Genomic DNA, 27,633 nt, shown 5'->3' with positions numbered 1-27,633 from the left:
TCTCTCTCTCTCTCTCTCTCTCTCTCTCTCTTTTCTTTCTCTCTCTCTCTCTCTCTCTGTCTTGTGGAGACAAGATTTTGCTATGCAGTTCAGGCTGGCCTCAAACTAGTAGTGATCCTCTTGCCTTAGCCTCCCAAGTACTAGCATTACAGGTATGTGCTAACACACCCAGCCTCAAAACTATTTAAAAAAAGGACTCCAAGGATCAAGTGTTAAAGATCTAAGGATCTAGTTGTACACATGTGTATACAATTTCACATTTACCTTTCTGTAGGAATCTTCTATCGTTGGGTCATATTTTTCAACAAAAATTCCTTGAACAAATTGAACTGTCTAAGGGAAAAAAACAAAAGTCATTGACTTGAAAGAAAAATTTGACCTTTTTGAATATTACTTAATCTTACACAGCAATAGAGATTAAATGAAATTGTATTAAGATTCTGGGTAAACACCCAAATGTAAAGAATCATTTTTCAATGTAAACAACATATATGTTACATCACACATATTACAGAAAGAAGTGATCATGTTAAAAACTCATCCATATTGTTGTTGCTAGTTACTGTATAATTTTAAAATACAATGAGGATACAAAAACCAGATTTTTAACTTATTAAAACATTAAAATGTAAGTTTTTAATACCTCTTCATGTACCTATAGTAACTACATAGTGCTCCTAAAGGAAAAAGACAATGGCACTAAATTTTTAATTCTTTCCAATTGTGGGAGGAAACAGAAAAGGGAATTTAAATTTATATGTGTTTGTTATGTTCTAGGGACTAAGCTAGTCACTTTTAATTTACAATCACAGTAAATTCACATTTATTCCATATGTAGCTGATTTTCCCATTTGCCAGCTGAAATTCAAATATACCTTCTTTTTGCCTCTAAAGTATTATTCTTTCCATTGGAAAGCACTGCTTACTCATCTTTTTCAGATATTACCTACCAGAGCCCCTCTTATCTGTGTTTATTTTCCTGAAATCTCAGTAATCCAGAGTTAATAATGCTACAACCACATTAAGTAGAAAATTCCAAAAATAAACATTTCATAACTTTTACATTGCATGCCATTCTGAGTAGTGTGAAGAAATCTGACACCATCCTGCTTTCTTCCACACATTCAGAGATAGTGAATCATCTCTCTATCTATTGTATCCATACTGTGCATACTACTCAACCATTAGTCATTTTGCAGTTGTGCTGGTATCAAATCAACTGTTAAGGTATCACAGTACTTGTGTTCAAATAAACCCTTATTTTGGTTAAAAGTGGACTCAAAACATAAAAGTAGTGATTCTGGCAACTCAGCTGCACCGAAGAGAAGCTGTAAAGTGCTTCGTTTAAGTGAAAACGTGAACCAGGTGTGGTGATGGATGCCAGTAATCCCAGCACTCAAGAGACTGAGGCAGGAGGATTGCTGTGAGTTCGAGGCAAGCCTAGGATACATACATAAGTGAGTTCAAGGCCAGACTGCACTACTAGGTAGTGAAGCTCTGTCTCAATAAAACAAAACAAAACAAAACAAAAGTTTTAAGCTATTGTTCTTCTAGTTTATAAATTTATCATTTCCAGAGATACACAGGTACATGGAAAACAGTATATATTGGGTTCAGTACTATCTGTGGTTTTTAGTATTCACTGGAGGTCTTGAAATGTATACCACACAGAAAAGGAGGATTCCTTTATTTCAAAGATTTCTAAAAGCACATACTAGAAACAATGTATTTTATCATTCAGTAAATGAAAAAGAAGTACAGAAGATGGTTATATTTCCTAGACAGCTTTAAAACAGGATATGGTGTATTATTACCTTTAAGGCAAAAGTAAAAATGTGGAAAGAGGTCATTTATACTTAATTACTAAGAGAAATACTTCATGCACTATTTAAGCTTGCACTAAACAGATTAACTTGAATACAGTAAACTTCAAACTTATTTCTCTTACCAAACTCATATTATTTAAAGAAAAATCTGGATATGATCGCACCAAAAGCTTCAGTCTTAATTTTTATCAAGTATTTATTTTCATTTTCTCAGTATGAATTTAAATATGAAAAATAGTCTGATATGTTTCCTAATATGCTTTAGACCAGAGCCTCAGTTCTCAAAATACTGTCCAGAGTCTTTAAGGTCATACTATTTTTATAATGATATTAATATGTACTCTCCTCTCATAGATTTACAGTGTTTTCTAAAGAATATACAATACATACTATTGCAAGAGTGTGGATGTAGAATAAGGAATGAAGTCAAGTGTGACATTAATGAGCCAGATACTAGTGAGACTTGTAAACATGAAAATTGTCTCATACTTCTCACATCTTTGTCACTAAAACTAATCTTTCATTATTTCTCTGAATCTTACATTCTCAATTCTCAGGAACATTTCATTCATGTGGACAGATTTTAAATTTATTCCAACTTTCATACCAAATCCTCTCCTCCTTTCTTTCTTGTATATTATCGTTTTCCTCTTCATTGGATTATTGCCTCCAACACACAAATATGTTTCACTACCTCTAATCTCCAAACAAAACCTCCCTTAACTCCATGATCCCTCTAGTTTCTGCCCCTTTACTTTGTTCTCTCACATACCAAGTTACTTCAACAGTGTATTATATGGTAGCTGCATTTCAAGTCTCATTTACATTTTAAGTCACCTCAGTGTGGTAATGGCACTATTGCTGACTTAAGGCACATTCAACAACTTTCATGTTCCTAGATCATTTCTTTCCTCTTTTACATCTGAATTCTGGGCAGTCATATAGATATGTTCTTTACAGTAAAGCAGAGTACAAGATATATTTTCCTATGATGGATTCTCTAATCCTATCTATTATCTATAGGTTGAAAAGTATGTAAAGCTCAGCTCTTGATTCTTTCTGGTCTCTCCTTAGAGAATTTCATTCATTCCTATGGATTTTGAAAAATTATCCTTGCCTACCTACCACCCATGTTCCCAGTAACTCAATTCAACTCCTAAAATGTAACTGATATTATCCACTATTTACATAATTTGAAGTCTATCATTGTATCTTCAGTCTCCTGAGTCTTACAAGTTACAAGTATGCACCACCACACTTGGCTCTTAACAGTATCATTTTTACGCATGTCAATTTATATGCAGAATAAATTTTTAGAAAGAAAACTGCTGAACTGAAAGTTACTTGCATTTGAAAAAACATACAATCTCAAATATGTCTACAGAGATTATTTTCATAATTAAATACCACTGATATATTGGAGGCACCTAAAATTGTATCATAAGCCTCTTTTAAGCTCTTTCTTTCATTTTTTGAATCAAGGTCTTGCAACATAGTTTAGGCTAGGCTTGCACTCATTATGTACCCCAGGTTGTACTTCAACTCATGGTGAGCTTCCTGCCTCAGGATGGATTATAGATATGTGCCACCATACCTGGTCTTTTAAGCTTTGATCTTGAAAATTCACTTGAACATCGCAGAAACATAAAACTGACTGTTCCTTCTTTCCTGGACCTTATATTAATCCAGACTAAGCTGTGTCAAGTCTACCTCCCACTGAAACCTTAGACCATCTATGTATCACTTCTTCACTACATGGACCTAAATCAAGTTTCCATAAATAATAAACTAGTATTCTTTTTTAAAAAAAGTAATTTAGTATTCTTAATTAGCTCTCAATTTTTCCTATATCCAATTTTCTTGTCAATTAAACAGAGCAGCACTGCACCCATTAAAAGATACATCCAATGTACCAGCCCCCCTTAATGCTTCAATGCTTTCTCACTGGTATTAAAAATAAGTTCCATGTTCATTGTTGGTCTTCAAACCATGGTATGGTCCCTGTTTATCAGCTACCTCATTTCCTTTTCCTCTCCTCCCTGCTCACTCCTGCCTCCAACTACACAGAACTTTCTCTCAGTTGTTCAAATGATAATTTAGGGCCACTTGTCATAGGCTCTCCTATAACAATCTGCACTTTTCTTTCAGAGTATCTCTTTCCCAAGTATAATCAATTAGCTCTTTCTTTAATTGTGTTTTATTATATCTCTACTAAGTTCTAGTATATCTCTACTAAGTTCTCTACTAAGAGACTGTGACTGTCACTGGTTTTGCTCACTATTATGATCTCAGTCTGCAAACATTCCTCACTTAATGACTGAGTTCAGTACCTGTGACTAGGTCATTAAACGCACTGGTTGCTAAATGAGCAACTAATATGGCATATACAATCTTCAGAACAAAGAAACACTCAAAGGAAATTCCAACCTTAATTACTTTGCTTTTATTTGTGTAATTTCTAAATGTAATATTGTAATGTATAAAGGAACATAAAACTATAGTATTTTACTGTACAGTTCAACCGAAATGAACAGAATTGTATAAACAATGTATACTGTAGAAAAAAGACACAGAGGTCCTATAAATAGGATGTACAGAACTGTACAAAAAACAAAGGGCAGATCATTTGTCTAAGTGGTGGGTCATAAGTCTGAACAGCACACCTCAGTACTACATGCAGTTATTAAACAAACAGATCATTAAATGGGAAATATTTGTATAAATGTAAGTTACTGAATGAATATAGCATATATGCAAAACATAACTTTCATTCCATGTAAGTTTGAGGTAAAGGTAGAGGAGGACTTATTCTATTATACTATAATAAAGAGTTTACCCCGGTATAATGTGAACTCCTTAAAAATGAGAACAATCATACTCTTTGAATGAGAAACACTAGTGCTTGATATATAAAGCAACCAGTAAGTATTTGGTAAATAAAAAAGTAAATGAAAATAAAATGGAAAAAAAAAAGAATATGTGAAACAACACATCTCTGCTTAATGGATGATCCCGTCTCTTGTTGGATAGATATTAGGTATATAAAAATGTCACATTTTCTCCCTAGTTACTAAAAGTGTTAAAGCCAGTAATGTTAAATTTCTGTTAATATATACTAATTAGTTAAGTGGCTAACTTACCAGAGCAGACTTTCCCACGCCTCCTGAACCAAGGACCACTAGCTTGTACTCACGCATGATGTGGTCTGTTTAAATACTGACAATCTAAAAAGCAAAATAAATAAATAAATAAACAAAAAATTAACAAACATCCTGAGAATAGCGTAAGCATGTACAACTATCACATCAAATATAGAATTTTGCTTTTTCCTTGATCCTCTCAAAGGAGCAACAAAGGCTACAGAATAAAAACCACGCAGTTTTTAACAGGTTTATAGTGCTACTACCAATTTTAATTCACTAAGGACTATCTTTGACAAGACATCAACTGCTAGCCTGTTCATGTTATTTTAAGTGTCTGATCAGAAAACAAGATGATTAAAACCAGTAACTGTCCTGTAACTATAATCATAAGCCCAATTCTTTGTGAAGCCATAATTTGAGCCATCTAACTACTTTCTTGGAATGTATAATGCACATACTATTTCATTTGCTTAAAACATCATATAATAATTCTCTTTTGTTCATTACTGCATTTAGCCTGAATCATGTAAAATGTCACTTTGGAAATTATTAGGCTATGAACAGGAGATCAGAGTAAAATTAATATTAGCAGATATCAATGATGTATTTCATAAAGCCCAAGTTGCTATAGAAAATAAAAGGAAGTAATTTCCAATGGCCATGATGGAGTAGCAAGGCATACACTTTTCAGACACTGGACAACCAATACGGTAGGACTTTGATTTTTTTTTTTTTATGTTTGTTTTGTTCTGTTTTGAGACAGGGTCTTGCTTTGTAGCGCAGGCTATCCTTGAACTCACTATATCACCCAGGCTAGCCTTGAACTCCAGCCCTGCCTCCTGAGTGCTGCCATGCACTACTACACTTAGCAGGACTGTGATTTTTCAGAGACAGGAAAAAAATGAAGTGAGACCTACACAACTGTACTGGCTTTCTGCTTGAAGACACTTTTCAGACTGTGGTTCAAGGAGAAAAAACTCAAAAAGAGCTTAGAAATACAGAGGGAATTACACATAGGAAACTCCATATATATATATATATATCTGCTCATGGATTCATTTCAGCCTGCGGCCAACACTAAGCTAGACATAAAGTCTGAAAAAAAGCAAAGAAAAGAAGACCTCCAGCTGAACAATTCCCATAGTTTCACATGGTACAGGGGAATAGGATTCCTTTTTCTTTCTTTTTTATTAGTTCTTGAGGCAAGGTCTCCCTGTGTAATTCAGGCTCGCCCTGAACTCACTATGTACCCCAGGTTGGCTTTGAACTCGTGGTGATCCTCCTGCCTCAGCCTCCCGAGTGCTAAGATTACACATGTGTGCCACCATGCCAGGCATGGTTTCTAACTGGAAAATTTTTCCTTGTTGAAAGACCAGGAACTCACTAGAAACCTGTCACAATTCATACTTAGTAGTAGAGCTAAAAAAGCCCTATCGTAAATGATATATTTAGTACTTCCAATAAGGTTCAAAATTCTTTAAAAGAAGGAAAGCAATGCTATTACTCAACAAAACAAAAATAAATATGTCTGGCACCCAAGAAAAAAACTGATACACATAGCAAGGTATGGTAGTACACAACTGTTGTCTCAGTTACTTGGGAGACTTGAGAGACTGTAAGTTTGAGAGCAGTCTAAGCAACATGGCAAGACTCCATCTCAAAAACAAAACAAATTGAGAGATGTGGAAAGAAAAAATAAAGAACATGTGACTAAGCTGGGCGTAGTGGCTCACGCTTATAATCCCAGCACTTGGGAGGCTGAGGTGGGAGGATCATTGTGAGTTCGAGACCAGCCTGGGCTACAAAGTAAGCCCGAGGCCAGCCTGAACTACATAGCGAGACCCCGTCTCAAAAAAAAAGACAATAAAATAAAATAAAATAAAATAAAATAAAATAAAATAAAAAAGAACATGTGACTTGAGTGAAATTAATTAATTAAAACAGCCTCAGAAACAAGATAGCCAAATTAGCTAATGAAGCCTTTAAAACTGCTATTTTAAATACTCAAAAATTTAAAGAAAAACATAATGAGGAGAGAAATAGTAGTCCTAATAACAAGAATTACTATCATTCAAAAACATTCATTATCTGAAATGAAAAATTTACTAGACGGGCTTAATTATACATTTAAAACAGCAGCAGAAAAGTTCATAAAATCTGAAGCAACAAAAATTACTTGTATTAGAGCTGGGGATTTAGCTCAGTCACATAAGCGCCAGCATGGCAAGCGTGAGGTCATGAGTTCCATCCCCAGTACCGCAAAAAAAAAAAAAAAAAAAAAAAAAAAAAACTTGTACTGAAACATAAGAAAAAGGTGAGGAATATGAATGGGCACAGTGAAAGTTGCCTATAGTCTTAGCTACTTGGGAGACTAAGGAAGAAGGATCACTTGAGCCCAGGAATTTGTCTAATTTGGGCAGCTTAGTGAGCCTCATCTAAAACACACACACAAAGACACACACAAATAGGGAGGGAGGACAAGAGGCCGAGAGAAGAGAGGAAGAAGGAAAAGGGAAACAGGAGAGAGGGAAGAAAGGAGGAACGGTAGGCAAAGGAGGGAGATAAAAAAGAATACAATCACAGGATAATATTAAGCTATCAAGGGGTTTAGTGAATGTATAACTAAAATAGGAGGAGAATATTATTTGAAACATAATGACAGAATTTGATAAAAATTATAAACACATAGATCCAAGAAACTCAGTGACTAGTATACACATAAAGAAAAATCACAGAAAGGTAAAATAATCAAATTTTTGAAAAGCTATCAATTAGAAAAAAAATCTTAGAAGTTTCAGGGAGAAAAGTTTAGGAACAAAGTTTAGTTAGGTACTATCTATCTATCTTATCTATATATAGTACTGATATAAAAGTTATATATTCCTGAATAAAAGTTTGAAAAAGTATAGAACTGCTGCCAATTCTTTGAAATTCTCACCTTTGACAAAGCTAAAAGAGAAACTCTATCATGTTTTAACTATGTGTCATGTATGAAACTCTCTCCAGGCTGGTAGACTCAGATCAGCTGATGAAGCCATAGAATTCCCTTCCTGCCTAAGAGAGCAGGATGTGTAGTGCTGTTTGAAAAGATGTACAGTAGCTTATTGCAGAGGACAACACTGCTGAATAAAAGTCTGAGGTGAGGAATCTACTTCCTGGAGTACCAGTCAAAGTCTCAGGAGAATGGGCCTAGAATGAAACATACCAATTCACACCTTTGCTCCTACACTGGAAAAATATGGAACAATGAAATCCAGAATGTGTCTTTTCAAACTTAGCAACTTGTCTCAGAAAGCGAAATCTTCCAATAAGCTGGCACAGTGATACACAATGTTCCAGGCTTTGAGTAAGCATGTGTGAGGCTGTCTGTGGGTTTGATCCCTTGCAGAACCATGAGGACAGTAATCAAAAAAAAGAAGGGAGTAAGGTAGGAAGGGAAAGAAAAATTAAGAAGGAAAAATATACACAGGTTTCTTGGGACTTCTGGAAAAGCAATATAAGACATGAAAAAAATGGAACATCTTAACCAAGAAGGAAGTGATGCCAGAGAGGGGAGCAGAAGAACCACCCCCCAACCAGCAATGGCTGATTTGGAGGAACTAATTGCTTGTTTGACTTTGTAAGACTAAAGCTGGTAGTGGAAGCCACTATTTAGAGGATAACAATACACAATATAGGCATTATTGTAGATTTCCTACTGTCTTATCTGTTTCACTGAACTTTAGTTTGGTTACTCACTTTAAAATTAGAGAAAAAAGGAACATCTTTAAACAACAGGAAAAAAATCAATATGAAAAGCTAAATACAACAAATACATCTTTCAGAAATGAAAGTAAAAAAATTTTTTTCAAACTCCTTTCTAAAAAACTATAGTGAAAAGTTCACCAGCTCAAACAAAGTAAATGAGAGTAAATCTAAAAGATATTTTAATCATGTAAAACAAAACCAGTTAACATAACACATGTATAGAGCTAAAATACAATATTGAAAGAAAAAGGAAACACATTATTGAAGGTGTTTAGAATACATCTGAACTAGTTCAACATTTGAAAATAATGTTAAAGATTCATATTTTAAGCATCTCATAAACCACTACAATAAACAAACAAATGTGAAAAATAAAAAAAGCAAGCATGGCTAATAATACAACAGCTGAGATAAAACCTTCTGGTAGGTCTGCAAGGTGATGCATATATTAATTAGTTGTTTTTAAAAACCACTGTCTGCATGCACCAAAGCACTGTACCTCATGTACACTTTTAGCTGGAAAGAAAGTAAAAAAAAAGCAAAGCAGTGGGCATGATGGTCCATGCCTATAATGGTAGTATTCCAGAGGCTAAGGCTGGAGGATTGCCATAAATTCAAGGCTAGCCTAAACTATATAGCAACACCCTACCTGAAAAAACAATCAAAACAAAACAAAATTCCAAAACCAAAAAAGCAAGCAAAAAATCAAACTAAACCAAAAAACAAACAAATAGAAAGTATAAGAACACAAACAGAATAGTGAAATTAAAACCACATCATTACATCAAATGCAAATCATCTAAATAATTCAAAGGCAAGATAAACAAATGATAGCTACTGTATATGTTGTTTTAAGAAACACATTTTAAAATAAGAATACAGAAAAAGTAGCATTTATTGGTACTAAACTTGCCTCTGCTGAGAATATTACAACTATTTTCTGCATTCAAAAACAAGGAAATACTAAATTTCACCTTGAGAATAGTGAAAAAAAGTTCTTTTCTTTTCTATACAGATATTGATGGTCTTATATGAAGAATTTCTACCTATTCCAAGTAGTCAGCACATTTGGTTACTTAAGACTGGCTGTTCTCATGCACATTTGTTTATACAGGTTTTTAAGAACAGATGTTAGATTTTTTTCAAGTGCTTTTTCTGCTCTCCATATGTTTACTCTTACAGCTAGTATTTAATATTGTACTACGCTAGGTATGTATAGTAGATTCTAGCCTATGCAAAAGAAAAAACAAAGAAGTTCTCTATTTTTAATGACATGGTCTTATATGATGAAAATTTCAAGGACTATACACACAAAAACTGCCAGACTACTAAATGACTTTAGCAAAACTGCAGGCTAAGAGGTTAATATGAACAAAGCAATTGTATACTTATAAACTATCAAAGAACTGAAAAATGAAATAAAAATATCATTTACAAAAAATCCGTTAGAAATTAATTACAGTTGAATTTAACAAAATATATACAAGATCTACACACTGAAAATACAAAACATGGCTGAAATTATAGACCTATAGAGAGATATGCTATATTAAGATATGCCCATATTGTTAAGATATTTAATTCTCTTATTATTGATGTGCAGATTCAGTGTAATTCCAACCAGGTTTCTTGTTTTTGTAGAAACAAATGACTTTATCATTGATATGAAAATGTAAGTATAAAGAGTGATCAAAAACTATGGTGAATGTTCAAATTTACTACAGAGGGAGGAGGTGGGAGGAAGGGGATGAAAAAAGAATTAAAGTGTGTAATATACGTGTACCAACTCCCCATGATGAATGTAATTGTTATGTGCTATAAACATACTAACAAAAAGTTAATACAACAAAGACACATTGTCACTAAGCCCCCTCAAAATACTCTTTTGTTCTGGTATACTTATCCAATCATCTTTGCCACTCACTCTCTGCAGTAGTTCTAGACGTCCTCTGAGTGTCTTTACAAGGTATGATCAGACATATGGTGAATGCTGCTACCTAGTGCCATCCAAAGGAAAAGCAAGTTCATAAAGATCATGATATGTTCTTACTCAACTTAATTCTCTGGATCTGGCAACAGGTGATTTAATGGTTCAACCTCCAAATCAAACTGACCACAAAAGCCAAACATTTCTAATCAATTCAGGATGTAATTCAGGTACACCAGAGCAACTAAATACCTGAAAAAGAATTTCTGGAACTGCTTCAGAAATTGTAAGAACAATGCAATGTGTGTTCCAAGCAAGGGGAATATTCTGAGGGAAATTAATGATAATGTACTTTTTACTGTAATTTCAAAAATAAAATTTTTGACCATACCAGTGTAACTCAATAGCTAACATGTTTTAGCAGAACAAAATTATTACACTATCTGGTTTCAAGATTTACTATAAAACTGCAGTAATGTGGCCTGGGATATAGCTCAGTGGCACAGCTCCTGTCTGAAAAGCCTGAGGTTGTGAGGTCAAGGGCTGCTACCAAACAAACAACAAAAACCCTGAAGTAATATCTATATTGTGATTGACGAAAAAAAGAAAAGCTGGGTGAAATGCAGCTGAATGAAATCCAAAAGTAGAACCATGCACATATGTTCATTCACTTTTGATAAAAGTGGTAATCATCTTCCAAAGTGAATCCCAATTATCCTGGCCTCTGGTATTCACACCTTGTATAGTGCCTTTTCAGGATTTGTGTACCTTCTTCCCACATGAAATTAAGACTGCTTCTGTAATCAACAGAATATGACAGATGTGATGATGGCAAAATACTTCTGAATCTTGCTCCTAAATTAAGGCTTTGTAGCTTGGATCATTTGCTCCGAGGGAGTTCAAGCACCATGTCAAGTATAACACCAGCTCTTCAGAGGCCCACCTAAAGATGAACTGAAGCCTTCTACCAAAGGCCACCACCCACATGTCAACCATGTGACTGAACAAACCTTAAGGTTTTAGTCAAGCCTACTGCAAATGATTGAAACTTCAAGACAGATCTCCAGCCAGAAACTTAACAGTCAAGCTACTACCAAGTCCCTGGTCACAGAAATAGTAAGTCAACAAATAATGATTTTTGTTTTAAATTGATAAGATTTTAGATAACCTGTTACACAGCAACAGATCTTTCACACAGGGTCAAAAGTAATTCAGAGTATAAAAGACAGTAATTTTGACAAGTTAAACAGTAACAGGCTAAGGGGTGGGGATTTCAACTATTATTTTTGTTCATAACAGCCAGAATCTAGAAACAACCCATGTATCCAGCAAGATGTGAATGGATACATTATTGTATATACAATTAATAGAACACTACTGAATAATAAAGAACTGTTGATAAATACAACATGAACAAATCTCAAAAACACAGTCAACAAAATGAGCCTGACAAAATGAATGCATACTGCATATTCCATGTATATAAAAATCCAGAAAACACAAAACTGAGCTATAGAGGCAGCAAGCTACTTGGAACCAGTGGTAGTGGTTCAGAGCTAAGGACTAGGATGGGGCATGAGGATGTTTTTTTCGGTAATGGAAATTATTCTTAATCTTGTCTGCAGCAATAGTTGTATGTGTATACACATATAACAAAATTTATTGAAGTGTACACTTTTAATAGGTTTGTTTTATTACATGGAGATTACAGGTCAATAGAGGTAATCTAAGAAAATTTACTTGGGGAAGAAAAGGATCCATCAGTCTATTATATAGCAAATATAATGGCAAAGATGATCATTTTGAGTCAAATATTTCCTGTGTGTCAAAAATACTAGTTTTCTAGGTATCAGAGAAACAAAAAATGAACAGTGTATTTTCCCTCTTAAATAAACTATTATAGAACAGAAAGAAAGACATACCTACAGTGTGATGTGAATGAAGTCAGTGCACAGATAAAATCAGGGAGTGAGGGAAGAACAAAGAAAAGTCTATCTAAGATAGTTAATTCTGAAGAAACAGCTTAAGCAAACACATTGAAACATTAAATACAAAAGATCCAAGAAATATATATAGTATAGTGTGGCTAGAACATGGAGTTTAAAAAGAAGATACAGATGATGAATCTGGGTTTGAAGACTGACTTTTGCTTGCAAAGCATGTGCCCCATTAAATACAGCAGTTTACATTTTACTAGCTAAGCAAATAGAGAGAAATCAGTTTGTTTTTTAAAGTGAATATAGTTAGATTTAAATTCTGGAAAGATACCTCGGAGAACAGTGGGGAAACTACTCCTAAAGTTCAGATGGGAGATGTGACGGACCTGTACAGTAGCACTAAAGTGAAAAAGAGGACAGCTGTTTTCTGAAAGTAAAACTGGCAGGACTCTGTAAATGATCAGTGATTATAAGGGAGATAACCTTTCAGGCATCTAGCTTAAGCAAACAAGTATACTGTGGCATACCTGCAATTAAGACAGGAGAGACAAGAGAAGGCTGAAAAACAAGATATTATTACTAGCAAAATTAAGTCTGAGATTCTTACTTGTAAAACATATAGCACAGTCTGCTATTTTGACCCACGTATAAAAGCAGTGGATGCAAATGGACTAGAAATACAGACTCAGTAAAAATGTGGTAGCAATTCAAGCCATAGCAGGAGATGAGATCATCAAGAAGAACTTAATGCAGTAAAAAGACAAAAAAGCTAAGAACTGAACCCTGCAAAACAACCACATTTTACTATGGAGATGGAAGGAAAGAAAAAAGGGCAGGTAGACAGTTTGTGTTAGACACCAGGCATTTTATACTTCCATCTATATTAGCCAGTTCCCTCATTTCTATTAAAAAATACTGACAGTTAAATGCAAAAATATACATTTTATGCAGAAATATCCTATCCTTAACCTCCTTTCCTAGCCTTTTAATATTGAGGGGACTGCTGCTCCTTTAACAGTAAGTGAACCTACCATGTCTCTAATTCAAAAGTGTTCATCTTTCAAAAGTAAATCCTAATATAGAAAGCTCATTTATATTCTCCAAATGCCTCCAGTATTTTTTTTTAAGGCAACAAAAATTAGGGAAAAAACTCAGAGGTCATCAAATTATTTTGGGTGTTCTATAACAACAAAATACTTGACCATTTGTTCCTTAAATCGAGTGTTAAGATAATTCAACTTCCAAAGCCATTTTTCACACATTGTAATGTACAGAAAATTATTTTCTTTACAACAAACAAACACCTTAGGTTATGAATGTATACACATAAGCACATTTTCAAACAATAAGAATAAAGTAGCTCATATAAGAAAACATACATACAAATTCTCAATAAGAATAACTGGAGTTAATATTTTCTTTTAAAAGGCAGTTAGTTCTGATTACTGCCAACTTAGAAAACCACTATGTTCTTCCAAGCAAGTCCTATGCCTTTTTATGGAAATCTCTTGTGCTCTGCACTCCCAACACAGCATCAGAAAGTTTCTTACTTTGGTTAAATTTTCCTGACAAATACAGAGGACAGGAATAACTATTACACTATGTTTTAAGTCAAACTTGAGTCCTTAACACTATGATCCAAGTTATAATATCAACTTTTTCGTTCTTCTCTCCTCAAAACTACTCCTTTTACAAAATATCAGATAGTTGTGATGCAAATCAAGGACAATTTTGTTGCTTCTGTATTTTAAAAACATGTAAAGGATTACAAGACAAAAGTTTATCCTGTACAATTGAGCCTGCTGTACAAAATTCATTAAAAGAAATTTAACTGCAATGAGAAATTCTAGAGCAAAACTTTTTATATTAGGAACATGAAAGGTGGTTTCCTAACAATATTGATGGTTATCTCCAATATTTACAGATACCATAAATATTTAAAAATTGACAAGTGGAGCTAAGGGTGTTGCTCAGGAGTAGAACACTTGCCTAGCATGCATGAAGCCTTGGGTTGAAGCTCCAGCACCACAAATAAAACAAAACCCAAGGAACTGACCACAGCATGCTGAAGAGAGACTAGAATGGATACAGAAAGCATAGTTAAGATTTAACTTCCTTAAAAAATCATTTGCATAGTATATCATAATGAAAATTCAATTTTGATACTATAAAATTTTATGAATATCTCACTGAAAGAATTCTCCATCTTGATAGCATCTCCTTTTAGCTTCCCAATCCTCTCAAGGACGGTATACTTTGAAGAAAAGACTATACATGGAGAGAAACTGATCAAACGTGATGTGCAGGTATCCTCTAGTATAAATAAGGGGTTAGTTCCAAGAATACTTCTGCACATTCCAGATACCCAAATTTACAGATGCTCAAGTCTCTTAAACTATAAAATGGCATAGTAATTGCATATAAACTATTTACATCTTCCTGTATGCTTTAAATCATCTCTATTACTTATAATAACACCTAATTCAATATGAGCAGTTATTCTGTATTGTTTAGGGAACTAATGACAGAAAAACTTTTGCATGTGTTCATTACAGATGTAATTTTTTCTGAGTATTTTTTGATCCTCTGTTGATTGAATTCATGAATGCACAGTCTGAGGATACAGAAAGTCAACTACATTTGCCTCAGAGAATACAATGCTCTAACAGCCTACAATATTTATTAACTGATCCCTTAAAGAAAAAGTTTGCTAATAACTGCACTAGGTTTATCAGAGGACTATGACCAACAGAAATGGAGGGCTCACTAATTATACATGAATTTTATAACTTACTCCTCATACTGTAAAACCAGGTACTTTCTACCCATTCCTGAATGAAAGGAAATAAACTGCTATCAATAGAAAAAAATAGATTCTAAAAGTAGCCAGCAATCAAGAATCTAAAGAAAACTATTTGACAGAGGCAATATGGTCAATAAATAGAAGAACAAAACCCAAAGAAGACAAATAACAGAGCATATAGAAGACTATAAAATAAACATAATATGCTAAAGACACTCTGGATGTTGTCATGTCTATGCAAAGGACATGCGAGAGACATGGAAATTAAAACATGACCATTATAATGAAAGTTCAGTTCAAAGACTGGAAAGAGAAAAATGGGTATAGCTGAAGAACTAGTAAATGAACCAATATGCTGAATCCAGAGAGTGCAAAACAAGGACAGAGAGATGGACTGTATATAAGAGGCTGCTATGGTTTAAATATATACCCTGAATTTCAGTGTTGGAAACTTAATCCCTCAAAATCATATGTTAACGGTACTTGGGAGGTGGCCCTTTGGGAGGTGTCTGAGTCATAAAGGCTTTGATCACTCACAGATCAGCGCATTATAGGATTATTTTGGGAGTGGTTTTGTTATAAAAGTGAGCTCTTTCTGGCTTACTTTCTCTCTCACATGTGATACCCTTTGCCATGTTATGATACACCAAGGCCTTCACCAGAAGCTAGACAGATGTTAGCACTATGCTCTTAACATTTCCCAGCCTCTAAACTGTGAGCCAAAATACCCTTTTTTCTTTATGAATTATCCAGCATCAGGTATTTTGTTATGACAACACAGAAAAGGAATTAAGACAAAAAGATAGATCCAAAAGTTCTACCAGTTACCTGCCACAAAGTCTAGAAAGAAAACTGAGGAATCTGGCAACCAAAAAAAAAAAAAGAAATATTTAGGAATTATTCTCACGAAAGAAGTGGAAGATTTATATAGGGAAAACTCTAATACACTGAAAAAAGAAACTGAAGAGGATTTCAGAAAATGAAAAGACATCCCTTGCTCATGGATAGGAAGAATAAATATTGTGAAAATGGCCCAAATATTGTGAAAATTCTCCCAAAACTCTTATACAGATTCAATGCAATCCCAATAAAAATACCACCACACATCTCATAGATCTAAAGAAATCACTCCTAAAATTCATCTGGAACCAGAAGAGACTTAGAATAGCAAAGACACTTCTAAGCAGCAAAGGCAAAGCAGGAGGCATCACAATCCCTGACTTAAAAGTTTTACTACAAAGCAACTGTAGTAAAATCAACATGCTACTGGAATCAAAACAGAGCCGAAGATCAATGGAATAGATTAGAAGATACAACCACAACTACAAACACACTCAACCACCTTATCTTTGATAAAGGGGCCAAATATGTTCACTGGAAGAATGACAGTCTCTTTAATAAATGGTGTTGGAAAAACTGGCTCTCCATATGCCAAAAACTAAGACTGGACCCATGCCTATCACTACATTCTAAATTAAAATCTAAATGGATCAAAGATCTGAATATTCAAGGGTAAAAACCTTAAAGACATAGGGGTAGGCAGAGAATTCATGAACAGGAATCAAACCGCACGGGAAATACTTCCAGAACCAATAACTGGGATCATGTCTTAGTAAAAAGTTTCTGCACGTCAAAAGAAATCTCTAGCATAGTGAAAAGAAAACCTACAAACTGGGAAAAAAATCTTAGCAAACTGTCCCTCAGACAAAAGACTTCTGTCTAAAACATATAAAGAATTTTTAAAAAAATCAGACCCCCAAAATTCAAAGATCCAATCCAAAAATGGGCATCTGAGATGAATACACAATTCTCAGATGAAGAAATACAAAGGGCAAAGAAATCCATGAAAAAATGTTCATCATCATTTAGTCATTATAGAAATGCAAATTAAAACCACACTGAGATTTCATCTTACTCCAGAAAGAATGGCCAGGATCAAGAAAACTACCAACAAACAATGCTGGAGAGGCTGTGGGAAAAAGGGATCTCTCCTGCACTGTTGGTGTGAGTGTAGACTGGTGCAACCATTGTGGAGGTCAGTCTGGAGATTTCTCAGACAGCTGGGATTGGAAGTCCCATTAGTTCCAGCTATTCTACTTCTAGGCATATTCCTAGAAGAACTGAAGACATCATACCACAGTGATATATGTGTACCCATGTTTATAGCAGCACAATTTGTAATAGCCAGATCTTGGAAACAACCTAAATGTCCATCATCTGAGGAATAGATAAAAAAAAGTTGTGGTATTTTTATACAATGGAGTACTACTCAGCTATAAAGAATGATCACATTGAGATATTTATAAATAAATGGATGCACCTTGAGACCATACTCATAAGTGAAGTAAATCAAAGTCACATGTATAAATACCGAATAGTTTCCCTAGTGTAAGAAATGGTAAGAATACATAAAAGTATGTGGTAATCATGATTCCCCATTATATTGCTTTGAAGCCTTATAATGTTTTCATTCATTAGTTGCAATGGTTTCATTCTGAGTTGTTTGATTTTATTGTCTGTGATGGTATAAACAGATATTTTGAAGAAAATAAGATACTATAATAGCTAGTGATGATTTAATATCATCTTGTTTTGAACCACCCACCAACCTTTTGTTCTTCTGTCTCCATCAGTTTTACCATGTTGTTTCTTACTGGATTTTATTATATGTGATAGTATAAACAAAATTTTTTATAAACAAGGAGATAATATAGTAACCACTGTTCGTTTTCTGTTAATTGGTTCTGAATACCCTGTAATACTTTCATTCTCTTGAATGGTTTTACACTGTCTTGTTATGTTTGATGCTATAGTATATGAAGGTATACTCAAATATTTCAAGGAAAGAGACACTGTGGTAACTACTGTTATGTCGGGTTGTCGTGGTTAAACACTATGTTGCTTAAATTGTTCTGTTCTGGCCTGTGTTGTTATATCCTCTTTTATCTTAATCTTTTTTAAAGTAAAATTAAAAAAACAGAGGAATCAAATAATAGAAGAACATTATTAGAGGCAAACTGAAAACTTAGGAACCTTCAGATTCAGAGTGTCTAGTGAATGCCAAACACAGTGAGAAGAAAAAAAATGTACATTCACACCTGAACACATTGTACTGAAATTTCAAACCACTAATAATGAAAACAAAGGGGCCAGGGATTTAGTTCCATGGTGTAAGCACCTGCCTGGCAAGGGTGAGGATGTGAGTTCGATTCCTGGTACAAAAAAAAAAAAAAGAAGGAGAAGGAGGAGGAGGAGGAGGAGGAGAAGGAGGAGAAGGAGAAGGAGAAGGAGGAGGAGGAGGAGGAGAAAAAGGAGGAGGAGAAGGAGGAAGAGGAGAAGGAAGAGAAGGAGAAGGAGAAGGAGAAGGAGGAGGAGGAGAAAAAGGAGGAGGAGAAGGAGGAAGAGGAGAAGGAGGAGAAGCAGAAGAAGGAGAAGGAGAAGGAGGAGGAGGAGAAAAAGGAGGAGGAGAAGGAGGAAGAGGAGGAGGAGGAGAAGCAGAAGAAGAAAAAGAAAACAACATCTTAAAAAGCTGCTTGAAAGGAAAAGAAATACATTCCTCCAACCCTGCTAAATATGGTTGTGCTTATTAACAAAACATGGCAGAAATGATGCTGTATAATTTCTGAAGCTAGGTTAGTGAGGGTCCCAGTGCTTTCTCCTGGATCTCTACTGGGATGAACATCTTGAGCTGTCAGGTTATCTTGACACCACCACTTTAGAGTACCACAGAGAGCTATTTGAAGAGCCCTGGATGTTCTCTCTACATCTGTAAATAAAGAAGCCATAGATATGAACAGAGAGAGCCACCACCTGACTGCAACATTATCAGACACCTGAGGCTAGATCTATCCAGTGGAATCACTTCTTAATTTCATATCCAAAAAATTGAGTTTCTCACAGTGTTTCAAAACATCAGTGAATCAATCAAGGGACAAAGAAGAGAAAAACTGAAAAAATATGGAAAGCTGTCAGTCCAAGTGCATCAGTTAATTTTATTAACTTACATTAATAAAATACTAGCTAGGAATAAAGCAAAATACAAAACAAAAAGTTGAGAAAACTAAAGAAAGGGCTAGGTACATATACAATCATGATTTGATTTTAATACTGGCTCAGTGATTGACAGGGAGATAAAATCAGTATAAAGATTTACAGAGGATTTGATTGGACTACATAAAATCATACTCAAAATTACAAATTACATATTTCTTTTCAAGTAAATATCAGTCATTTAGTAGAACAGATCATAGTGGGCTACAAATCAAGTCTTAACAACTTTCAAAGGAATGTAATCAGACAGTTTTGCAACCATAACGCAATTAAGCTTGAAATCAATATAGAACTGTAACTACATAATCCTAAAAGGTTTGTAAGTTAAACATTACAATTTGAAATAACACATAGGTCAAGTAAGAAGTCAAGGTAGAAATGAAATGATCTGAAATAAATAATAATCAAAATACACCAAAAATTATTAGAGTTGATAGTTCAACAACAAAAGGAAAATGTAAGAGAAACGCATAAGAACATAAAATCATGGCAAGAAAGTAAAATAGTAAAAATTATAGAAATTTCATCTGTTATAAATAATTCATGCAAAAATTTGAAGAAGAAAAACCTGATTATCTGAACATTTTGGTTTAGAAGTAGGAAAGAGAAGTAAAAGTATGTGAAACTTCTCTTGGTTGAAAAATCAATAATGATAATGAATCTTGCTCTTTCCACACATTAAAAAAGATAAGTCAAAACATGGGGAAAATTTAATGCCAACAACCAGCTTATACGTAACTTAAAAATCACCAGGGAAATGGGCCAAGAAAACAAAAGAGAGCGACAAATATAACAAAAATAAGACGAGATCAGTAGTCAAAAGACAATAAAAAGAAATTGACCCACTGCTGTAAACACAATAATTCTAATTCTAAAAATGACAAATAGTAATTTATTTTTTGAAAATTTAATGCTGATAAATACAGGACCTAGAAAATAATAACTTCTGTGGATAAATCTTACATGAACAGTTGCTTTTGTCATTGTTTTAAATACTGATGTTAGTATTAACATAGATACCTAAAACACAAAAAGCATTTCTTTAGTAGCAGCCCACTCTAAAAACAGCTGTAGATAAGGTCATCCAGTTCTTTGAACTTTAGTTAAGAAACAAACCGTTTCATTTCTAAATAGCCTGTTGGAATATCCTTAATGTTGCTGTTTCTTTGTAATGGCCATTTGCTGGGCTTCAGTTTTGCCTACTGCTGCAAACACAATAAAGAAAACTTCTCTTCCGATCTATACTTTCAAATAGTTGAAGAATTCTCCCCAATTTATGTATCTTCTGTTTTAAATTATAAAAATTTTGCTATCATTCTGGCCTCTGCAAAAACTTTCAATTCTCCCTTGTGCTCTTGAAAGTAATACGTACTTGGGGCTGGGAATGTAGCTTGTGTATCATGTACAAGACCCTGGGTTCAATCCCCAGCCCCACAATAAAAGGAAAAAGGGGAGGAAAAAAAAAAAAGAAAAAAATCTTGATCAAATCAGCACTATTAAAAGGAATTAGCAGGTGTGTAACAAAAATAAATTCAATCTACAACCTCTTAAATTTCCAGTTGCTTAAGTATTTCCTTATGTATCAGTCAGTGCTTATTAACAGTGAAATGGATTTAATGCAAGATCACAAATACGTAAGAATTTATAAGACTGGCTTATAAGAATTTATAAGAATGGCCAGATACAGAGTTAGATAATGGAAGGGGGCAAAAGGTCTGAGAATAGATGATTCAAAAGATCCACCCGAAGGCCTGGAGCTCACTATAGTGTCTGGCGTGAGTTTGAATCTACAGGGCGAAGAGTCTACAATAGAAGTTTGAAGGGCTGTGCTGGAAGCCAGAAGATGTCCAACATGAAGTTAAAGACTGGAGCTCTTCTGAAGAAACAGAACCAAGCTTTTCTTCTTTGTTTCTCCTTTAATAGTATTGTCTCCAACAATCCTACCTAGGGTGAGTTCTCCAGACCCAGAACTAACTGAGCTAATTTGGTTGGGTGTTTCTTATTCAAATTTACATAATCACACCCTCTAAATTTCTCAATAATATTTATATATTATTCGTTTTGTTTATTTGTTTTAGATCTTGCCCTTATGGTAGATGAGAATTTTAATTTTCTTAAACAATACATAACAGTAGTGTATTTTTCCTTTTTTAAATATATTTTTGTTAACTCTAAAATTATCAACCTAATTTTGCATCCAAACCTGCCAGATAATTGATCAGTTTCATTCTTTTCCCTTTAGTCTTCCTCTTTTGCTTCTCAAAGAAACAAAACCAAAATGCAACAATAACAAGAATACCTTCCTGTTCTTGCTATAACCTGTATACTGGGTTGCTATCTAGGCCTGCAGAGGGTTGCCTATCTAGGGTCTTCTTGTATATTAATTTAGAACAGTATGCTTCAAAGTGCCTATCCACAAAATGCTACAAGTTGAATATACTTTATTGAAATGCTTAGGACAGTAAGTGTTTCAGATTTTGGATGAGGGGGAGAGATAACCCACTATGTGCAGAGACCTTATCCGTACCCATTAAGCATTCCTAATTCAAAATGTGAAATACTCTCAAATCTTAAAGAGCTTAAAAACTTTGGGTTTGGAATATTCAAATAGAGGGTGTTCAACTTGTACTACTATTTGGTACTAGTCCTCCAGAAAATAAAGAATTTACTCCAGGACACAGCTGTCCCATTCATTGACTACATCCTTGGGATTCTCCAAATATTCAAATAAAGTACTAAAATATTTTGCTCCATTCTTCTACTTTGATGGAAATAAAATTTCTGGAAAGCCTTACAAGTGGTCTTGCAAGGCTTAATTATGAAAACAGATACAATAATCTACCATGTGAGATTTAACACAATCCCAATCAAAATACCAATAGCATTCCTCACAGATCTACAGAAAGCAATCAGAATTTGTATGGAACCAGAAAAGACCCCAAACAGCAAAAACATCTCTTGGTAACAATAGCAAGCAGGGGTTACCACAATATCAGATTTGAAGTTATATTACAAAGCTACAAAATAAAAACAGCGTGGTACTGGATCAATTGAACAGAAACAAGGAAGCAGAAACAACCTCAGGCATAAACCAGCCATTTGATTTGATCTTTGACAAGAGGGGCCAAAAACAGACTAGAGAAAAGATAGCCCCTTCAATAAATGGTGCTGTGTTGGGGACCTGAATCTGTAATAAAGGTGGCTCTGGGGTCCAAGACCTATGCAAGTCTTGCCCTGTGGCCTGTACGTAGGTATGTAGAAGTTCTGCTTTCCATTGGTCATGAAGAGAAGGCCACAGAACCTTGCAGCTCACAGGGCAAGATAAAGTTTGTTGAGGACACTGTGATTCTGTGAAACAATATAGCATGAACAAGTCTCAATTGGAAAAAACAGGTTCTCTATTAACCTGTTCCCTATTCTTCGCGCATGCTTTGTTCTTCCTTTACTAGCTTGCTTTGACCACTGCCACTGTCCTAAGAATTTCCCTCCCCTCATGCCCCTGGAATTGACCTCTTCGTCTTCCTAATCCTATAAAATTCTCTGTCTTCTTTATTTTTCATTGTACCACCCCAGCTCCACCCCAGAAAGCGACCAAGGGTCTGATCAGCCCTTGGTATTGCTGGGAAATCATGTGGAAGATTAAGTTGAGATATATGTATGTCACCCAATATTCAACTAAAATAAAAATGGATTGAAGATTTTAAGATTAAAATAGAAATACTTAATCTGCTATATAATAAAATAGGTGAAAGTTGGACACAGTGTAGACAAGGACTTTTTGAACAGAACTCCAAAGATATAAGAAATAATACCAAGAATCAACAAATGGGGTCAAATTAAAAGGAAAGGAAACAACCAACAGAATGGCAGTCACCCACAGAATGGCAAAAAATACTTTGCTAGCTATGTTTAGATAGAGGACTAACATTTACAATATATAAAGAACTCAAAAAAAATTAGACCTCCCTAAATTTAAAGACCTAATTAAAAAAACAGGCAACTGAAATGAACAGACACTTCTCAGAAGTAATACAGATGGTCAATAAATACACGCAAAAATGTTCAACATTGCTGGCCATACAGAAATGCAAATTAAAGCAACACTACGATTCTTACTCCAGAAAAAATGGCTGTCATCAAGAAATCAAATTTAAAAAATAATGGTGAGGTTGGGGGTGGGGATTCTTTTAAATTGTTGACAGGTATGTAAATTAGTATAACCAGTATAGAAATTAGTATGGAGATTACATTAAAATGATATATGCCTACTCATGTTTATGGCAGCACAAATGGAATAGTCTACATGCCCATCAATAGAAGAATGGATAAAAAAAATGTGATATTTATACACAACAGAGTATTACTCTGCCATAAAGAAGGAAAAAACTTGAGGTTTTTGTAGATAAATGTGTTATGACTGATACATTTTGTCAATCTGAGAAGTTTAGAAGTTTAACTAAGCCACTCAGCAGAGAGCCAGGGTTCTTACTTCATAAACATTCTCAGCCTGGGCAAGAGGAAAGTATGTAGATTTTTTGATTGCCCCTATGGGGGTAGTAGCTTGCTTATAATGTAAGGGAAGAGAAGAGGCTTACTCTTCCTCCCTTTCGCTCTTTTTACTTTTCTTGTCTTCCACAGCTTTGAAGTACTGTCCCTGGGTCATGCCATCCTGCCTTGGAGCCAGGTGATTATAGACTGAAACCTCCACAAACTATGAGCTAAATAAACCTTTCCTTCCTTAATTTTGAGCATTGGGTATTTTGTCTCAACCACGAGAGAAAAGTAAGACAAACGGATATATCTCAAAACCACACAGTTAAGTGAAATAAATCAGACATACAAGCTTAAATATTGCATGATTTCTCTCATATGAGAAACTAAAAATAAAAAGAGCAAAACCAAGGATAGATGACAGGAAGTACAGAGATCTTTAACAAATGGGAAGGGGAACAAGAGATAGGGGCAGCAGAGAAGAAAGTGAAAAGCCATTATTAAAAAAGAATCAAAGAAAAAAGTAGAAATATGGCTTTTTCAAAAGGCAAGGGGCCAAAAGAAGAATTAAGATGCATTATGTACACAAACTCCCATGATAAATGTAATCATGATGTACTGCAAACATGTACTAATAAAAAATTAAATTTTAAAGTCTACCATTTGAACTTACTCCTTGAACAAAAATGTTTACTTTGTGCACTTTTCTCTTTTAAAGCAATATCTGCAGTATGTTTAGCTATCTTTCCCTTTTCATTATTGTGCCTTTCTTCTTGTTCTTATATCAATTTTACCAAGATTGTTAAGCTTTTCCTAAGAACCAATTTTGGCTTTGATGAAGTTTCATTATAGGCCTCTTTTGTTTTTATCTAATTTCTACTTTATTTTTATTTTGTTCTTTCTCTTATTCTTTCTTTTCCTAACTTATATTGGACATATGACTCAGTTTCAAACTTCTTTCTTTTCTAATCAGTATCTCAGTTCTTCCAGTAAGGATCACTTTTCTTCTACCTAAAGTTTATCTTCTGGAATTTTTCTTGTTGATGTCTAAGTGGTAAAACCTCTCAATTTTTATTAATCTGGAAAGTTTCTTTATGTTACCCTCGAATTTGAAAGATATTTTAGTTTTAATAGTTATTTACTCTCAGCACATATAGTCACTATCTGATTGTCTTCTGGCTTTTACTTCAAGAAGTCAGTTTTTAAACATAAGATCAATTCTTTTAAAAGGAACATGTCTTCATCTTATGGCTATTTTTGAGATTTCTTCACGTTTAATTATAAAATGTTTAGACTTAGAACATCTTACATAGAATTTGATTCTTAAAAATGTTTGGAAAAAAGTAGTTTTGGAAATTACCACTCATAATCTCCCTAAATATAGTATTATATCTACTTGACTTTTCTTCCCATCTGGAATTCTGTTCAACAACTGTTAGACCTTCTCAACTTAGGACGTAGACTAAGCTACTACAAGAGACCATAAAAATACTCAAGGCTTTTTTTCCCTCTCTCAGATGACAGTTGGAAGCAATAGACCAGGACTTGTTTTGCAGTTCAGTGGTCTGAGAGCCAAGTTTTTATAACTTACTCTCTGTCACTCTTAAAATATTGCCTTCTACACAGCCAAAAATAGCTCACTACCATGCTACATTCCACTCTATGGGAAAAAAGAAGGAAATGACATCTCCTGTCTTCTTTGAATATGATCTAGAAGTTGAAAACATAGTTTTCCCTTATACCCCAAACTGCCAAAATCTTGTTGCACAGTCAAACTTAGTATGAGAAGGCAGTGAAATGGAAAGTTCAGGGAGGCAAAGCAATACTGTACACCCACTAATTATTTGAGAAAACTGGCAATTTCTGCCACAATTTTCAAAATTTCTTTTCATGTTACCATATTTCCATCCCTGTCTCTTTATTTTAGTTAACCTATTTTCCAAATTATCTTCTTGTTCATTAATTATCTAGTATAATCTATTGCTAATTTGGTCCATTGATCTTTAAACTTTTTATATGTTTTATTTCCAAAAATTTTTTTCAAAGTTAATTGTAATGTTTCATAGTCTCACTTTGTTTTTATAAACACTACACTGAAATAGTTAAAAGCCTGAATTTAGGATCTATGTTGCCTTGCTAGAATCCTGATTCTATGATTACTAACCCTGGTTGAATTACTTCCCCATTTGTGCTTCAGTTACAATAAATAAATAAATAAATAAACAAACAAACAAATAAAATGCCTGGCTGAGGACTCTTTTTTTTTTTTTTTTTTTTTAATTTAAGAGGAAAAAGAGAAAAACACAAAACAAACCAAAGCGGTGTAAGGGTACACGTAATACAGAACTACAAAAAAAAAAAAAAAAAAAAAAACAAAACAAAAAAAAACAAAAAAACAAAAAAACAAAACAAAACAAAAAAAACATAACAGTAAGAAATCACCTGTTAGTAGATTACATATTATCATCTTGAAAATAGTTCCTCAAATCACAGTATCAAAGAATACAAGGTGGACATTCAAACAGGGAGACTGCAAACAGCTGTGTTCAATGATCCAAAAACATTGATATAGTCAGCTATTTAACACCCCTAAACACACTTGCTGTTATATCCGTTAGAGCTCTTTTTCTTTTTTTTTTTTTTTCCTCTCTTTTTTACAACAAAATTTACACATTTTGGATTTTATTACTCCTTAGTGCTTATTACTTTTTTGGGGGGGGGGGGAAGAATACAGTCAAATATGACAAAACAAAGCTGTCAGTCAATACCAAGGATAGACATAGCACATGGTGTAGAACAGAGTACAAGTTTATCAACAATGGTTATCAACGTTGTCCCTTGTTTCCTTAAAAAGAATTGTCTATCTCATTAGATATTATAAAGTTGGACAAAACAGTAGAGAACAAGACCAATAAAACTTAGGCATTGTAAACATTACAGGACTTCCAAAGAAGACAATAGTCAAACCAGAATGGGTATCTTAGTGAATCTTATTGTCTTCAAAGTAGTTGCCTATGTCTTCAAACTTGATACTATCATATAGAATGGAACAGAGTCTAATCAGTCAAAACAAGATCGTGGGAGTACTACAGGACTTCAAAACAAGTTAATAGGAAATCAAAAAGAGTTACTATTTATATAGAGGACTCTTAACTAATCTACTCTTGTCATGCTACATTGTACACTCCAGCCAGAATGATCCTTTCAACAGACAGATCTTATCATAGTCACCATCTTCTATAGACAATTAAATGGTTTCTGTTATGGATTAAAAACTAGTGGTCAACTTAACAGCAGCTCAATTAAATCAGGATGGTACTGAGTGTGGATGGCCCACTTGAGAAAAGTTGCCAGCATAACAGGAGATGTGGAGAGGAATGGTTTGGGCGTTGTGCGTACTCCTAAGTGTTATTATTTGGAGCCACTGGTTCCCCTGGAGGAGTTTGTCATGACTAGCTTCCCCAATATGAATTTGGCCATTATCATCTGAGAAGCTCAGGACCTTGTCTTTGAGGGTGGCCATGGTTCACTTTAGAGGAGCACTTGTCCTTAGCTGGAGTGTTGCTTCTTGGCTCTGGAGGGGAAAATGTATGCTGTTTAATCTCCAGAAGCTTGTCACACTGGCTTCCTTTACAGGTACTCGATGGTTTCCATTGCTGGAAGATCTTGGGACCTCATTGTTGCTGAGGAGGGCTGTGGTACTTTTCAG

The 27,633-nt window shown here is 34.4% G+C and overlaps 1 protein-coding gene across 3 annotated transcripts in view; it reads right to left on the bottom strand.

The window, feature by feature from the left end:
- Rap1a (RAP1A, member of RAS oncogene family) overlaps positions 1–27,633 on the bottom strand; it is a 95,253-nt gene that overhangs the window by 15,201 nt on the left and 52,419 nt on the right. For all 3 annotated transcript variants that reach the window (XR_010049567.1, XR_010049562.1, XM_003479228.5), the window contains exons 2-3: positions 4,967–5,050; positions 265–333 (exon numbers count right to left, since the gene is read on the bottom strand). Coding sequence is in view for 1 of the 3 variants with exons in the window: in XM_003479228.5 (XP_003479276.1) it covers positions 265–333; positions 4,967–5,023 (126 nt within the window). In the remaining 2 variants the exon portion in view is untranslated. The remainder of the gene's footprint in view (positions 1–264; positions 334–4,966; positions 5,051–27,633) is intronic.

This window comes from Cavia porcellus, unplaced genomic scaffold, assembly GCF_034190915.1.
Source record: "Cavia porcellus strain 051 isolate PalLab524CR breed Dunkin Hartley unplaced genomic scaffold, mCavPor4.1 scaffold_1, whole genome shotgun sequence".
NCBI lineage: Eukaryota > Metazoa > Chordata > Mammalia > Rodentia > Caviidae > Cavia > Cavia porcellus.
The sequence above is the reverse complement of the archived record's forward strand: the minus strand, read 5'-3'. Positions and strand labels throughout refer to the sequence as shown.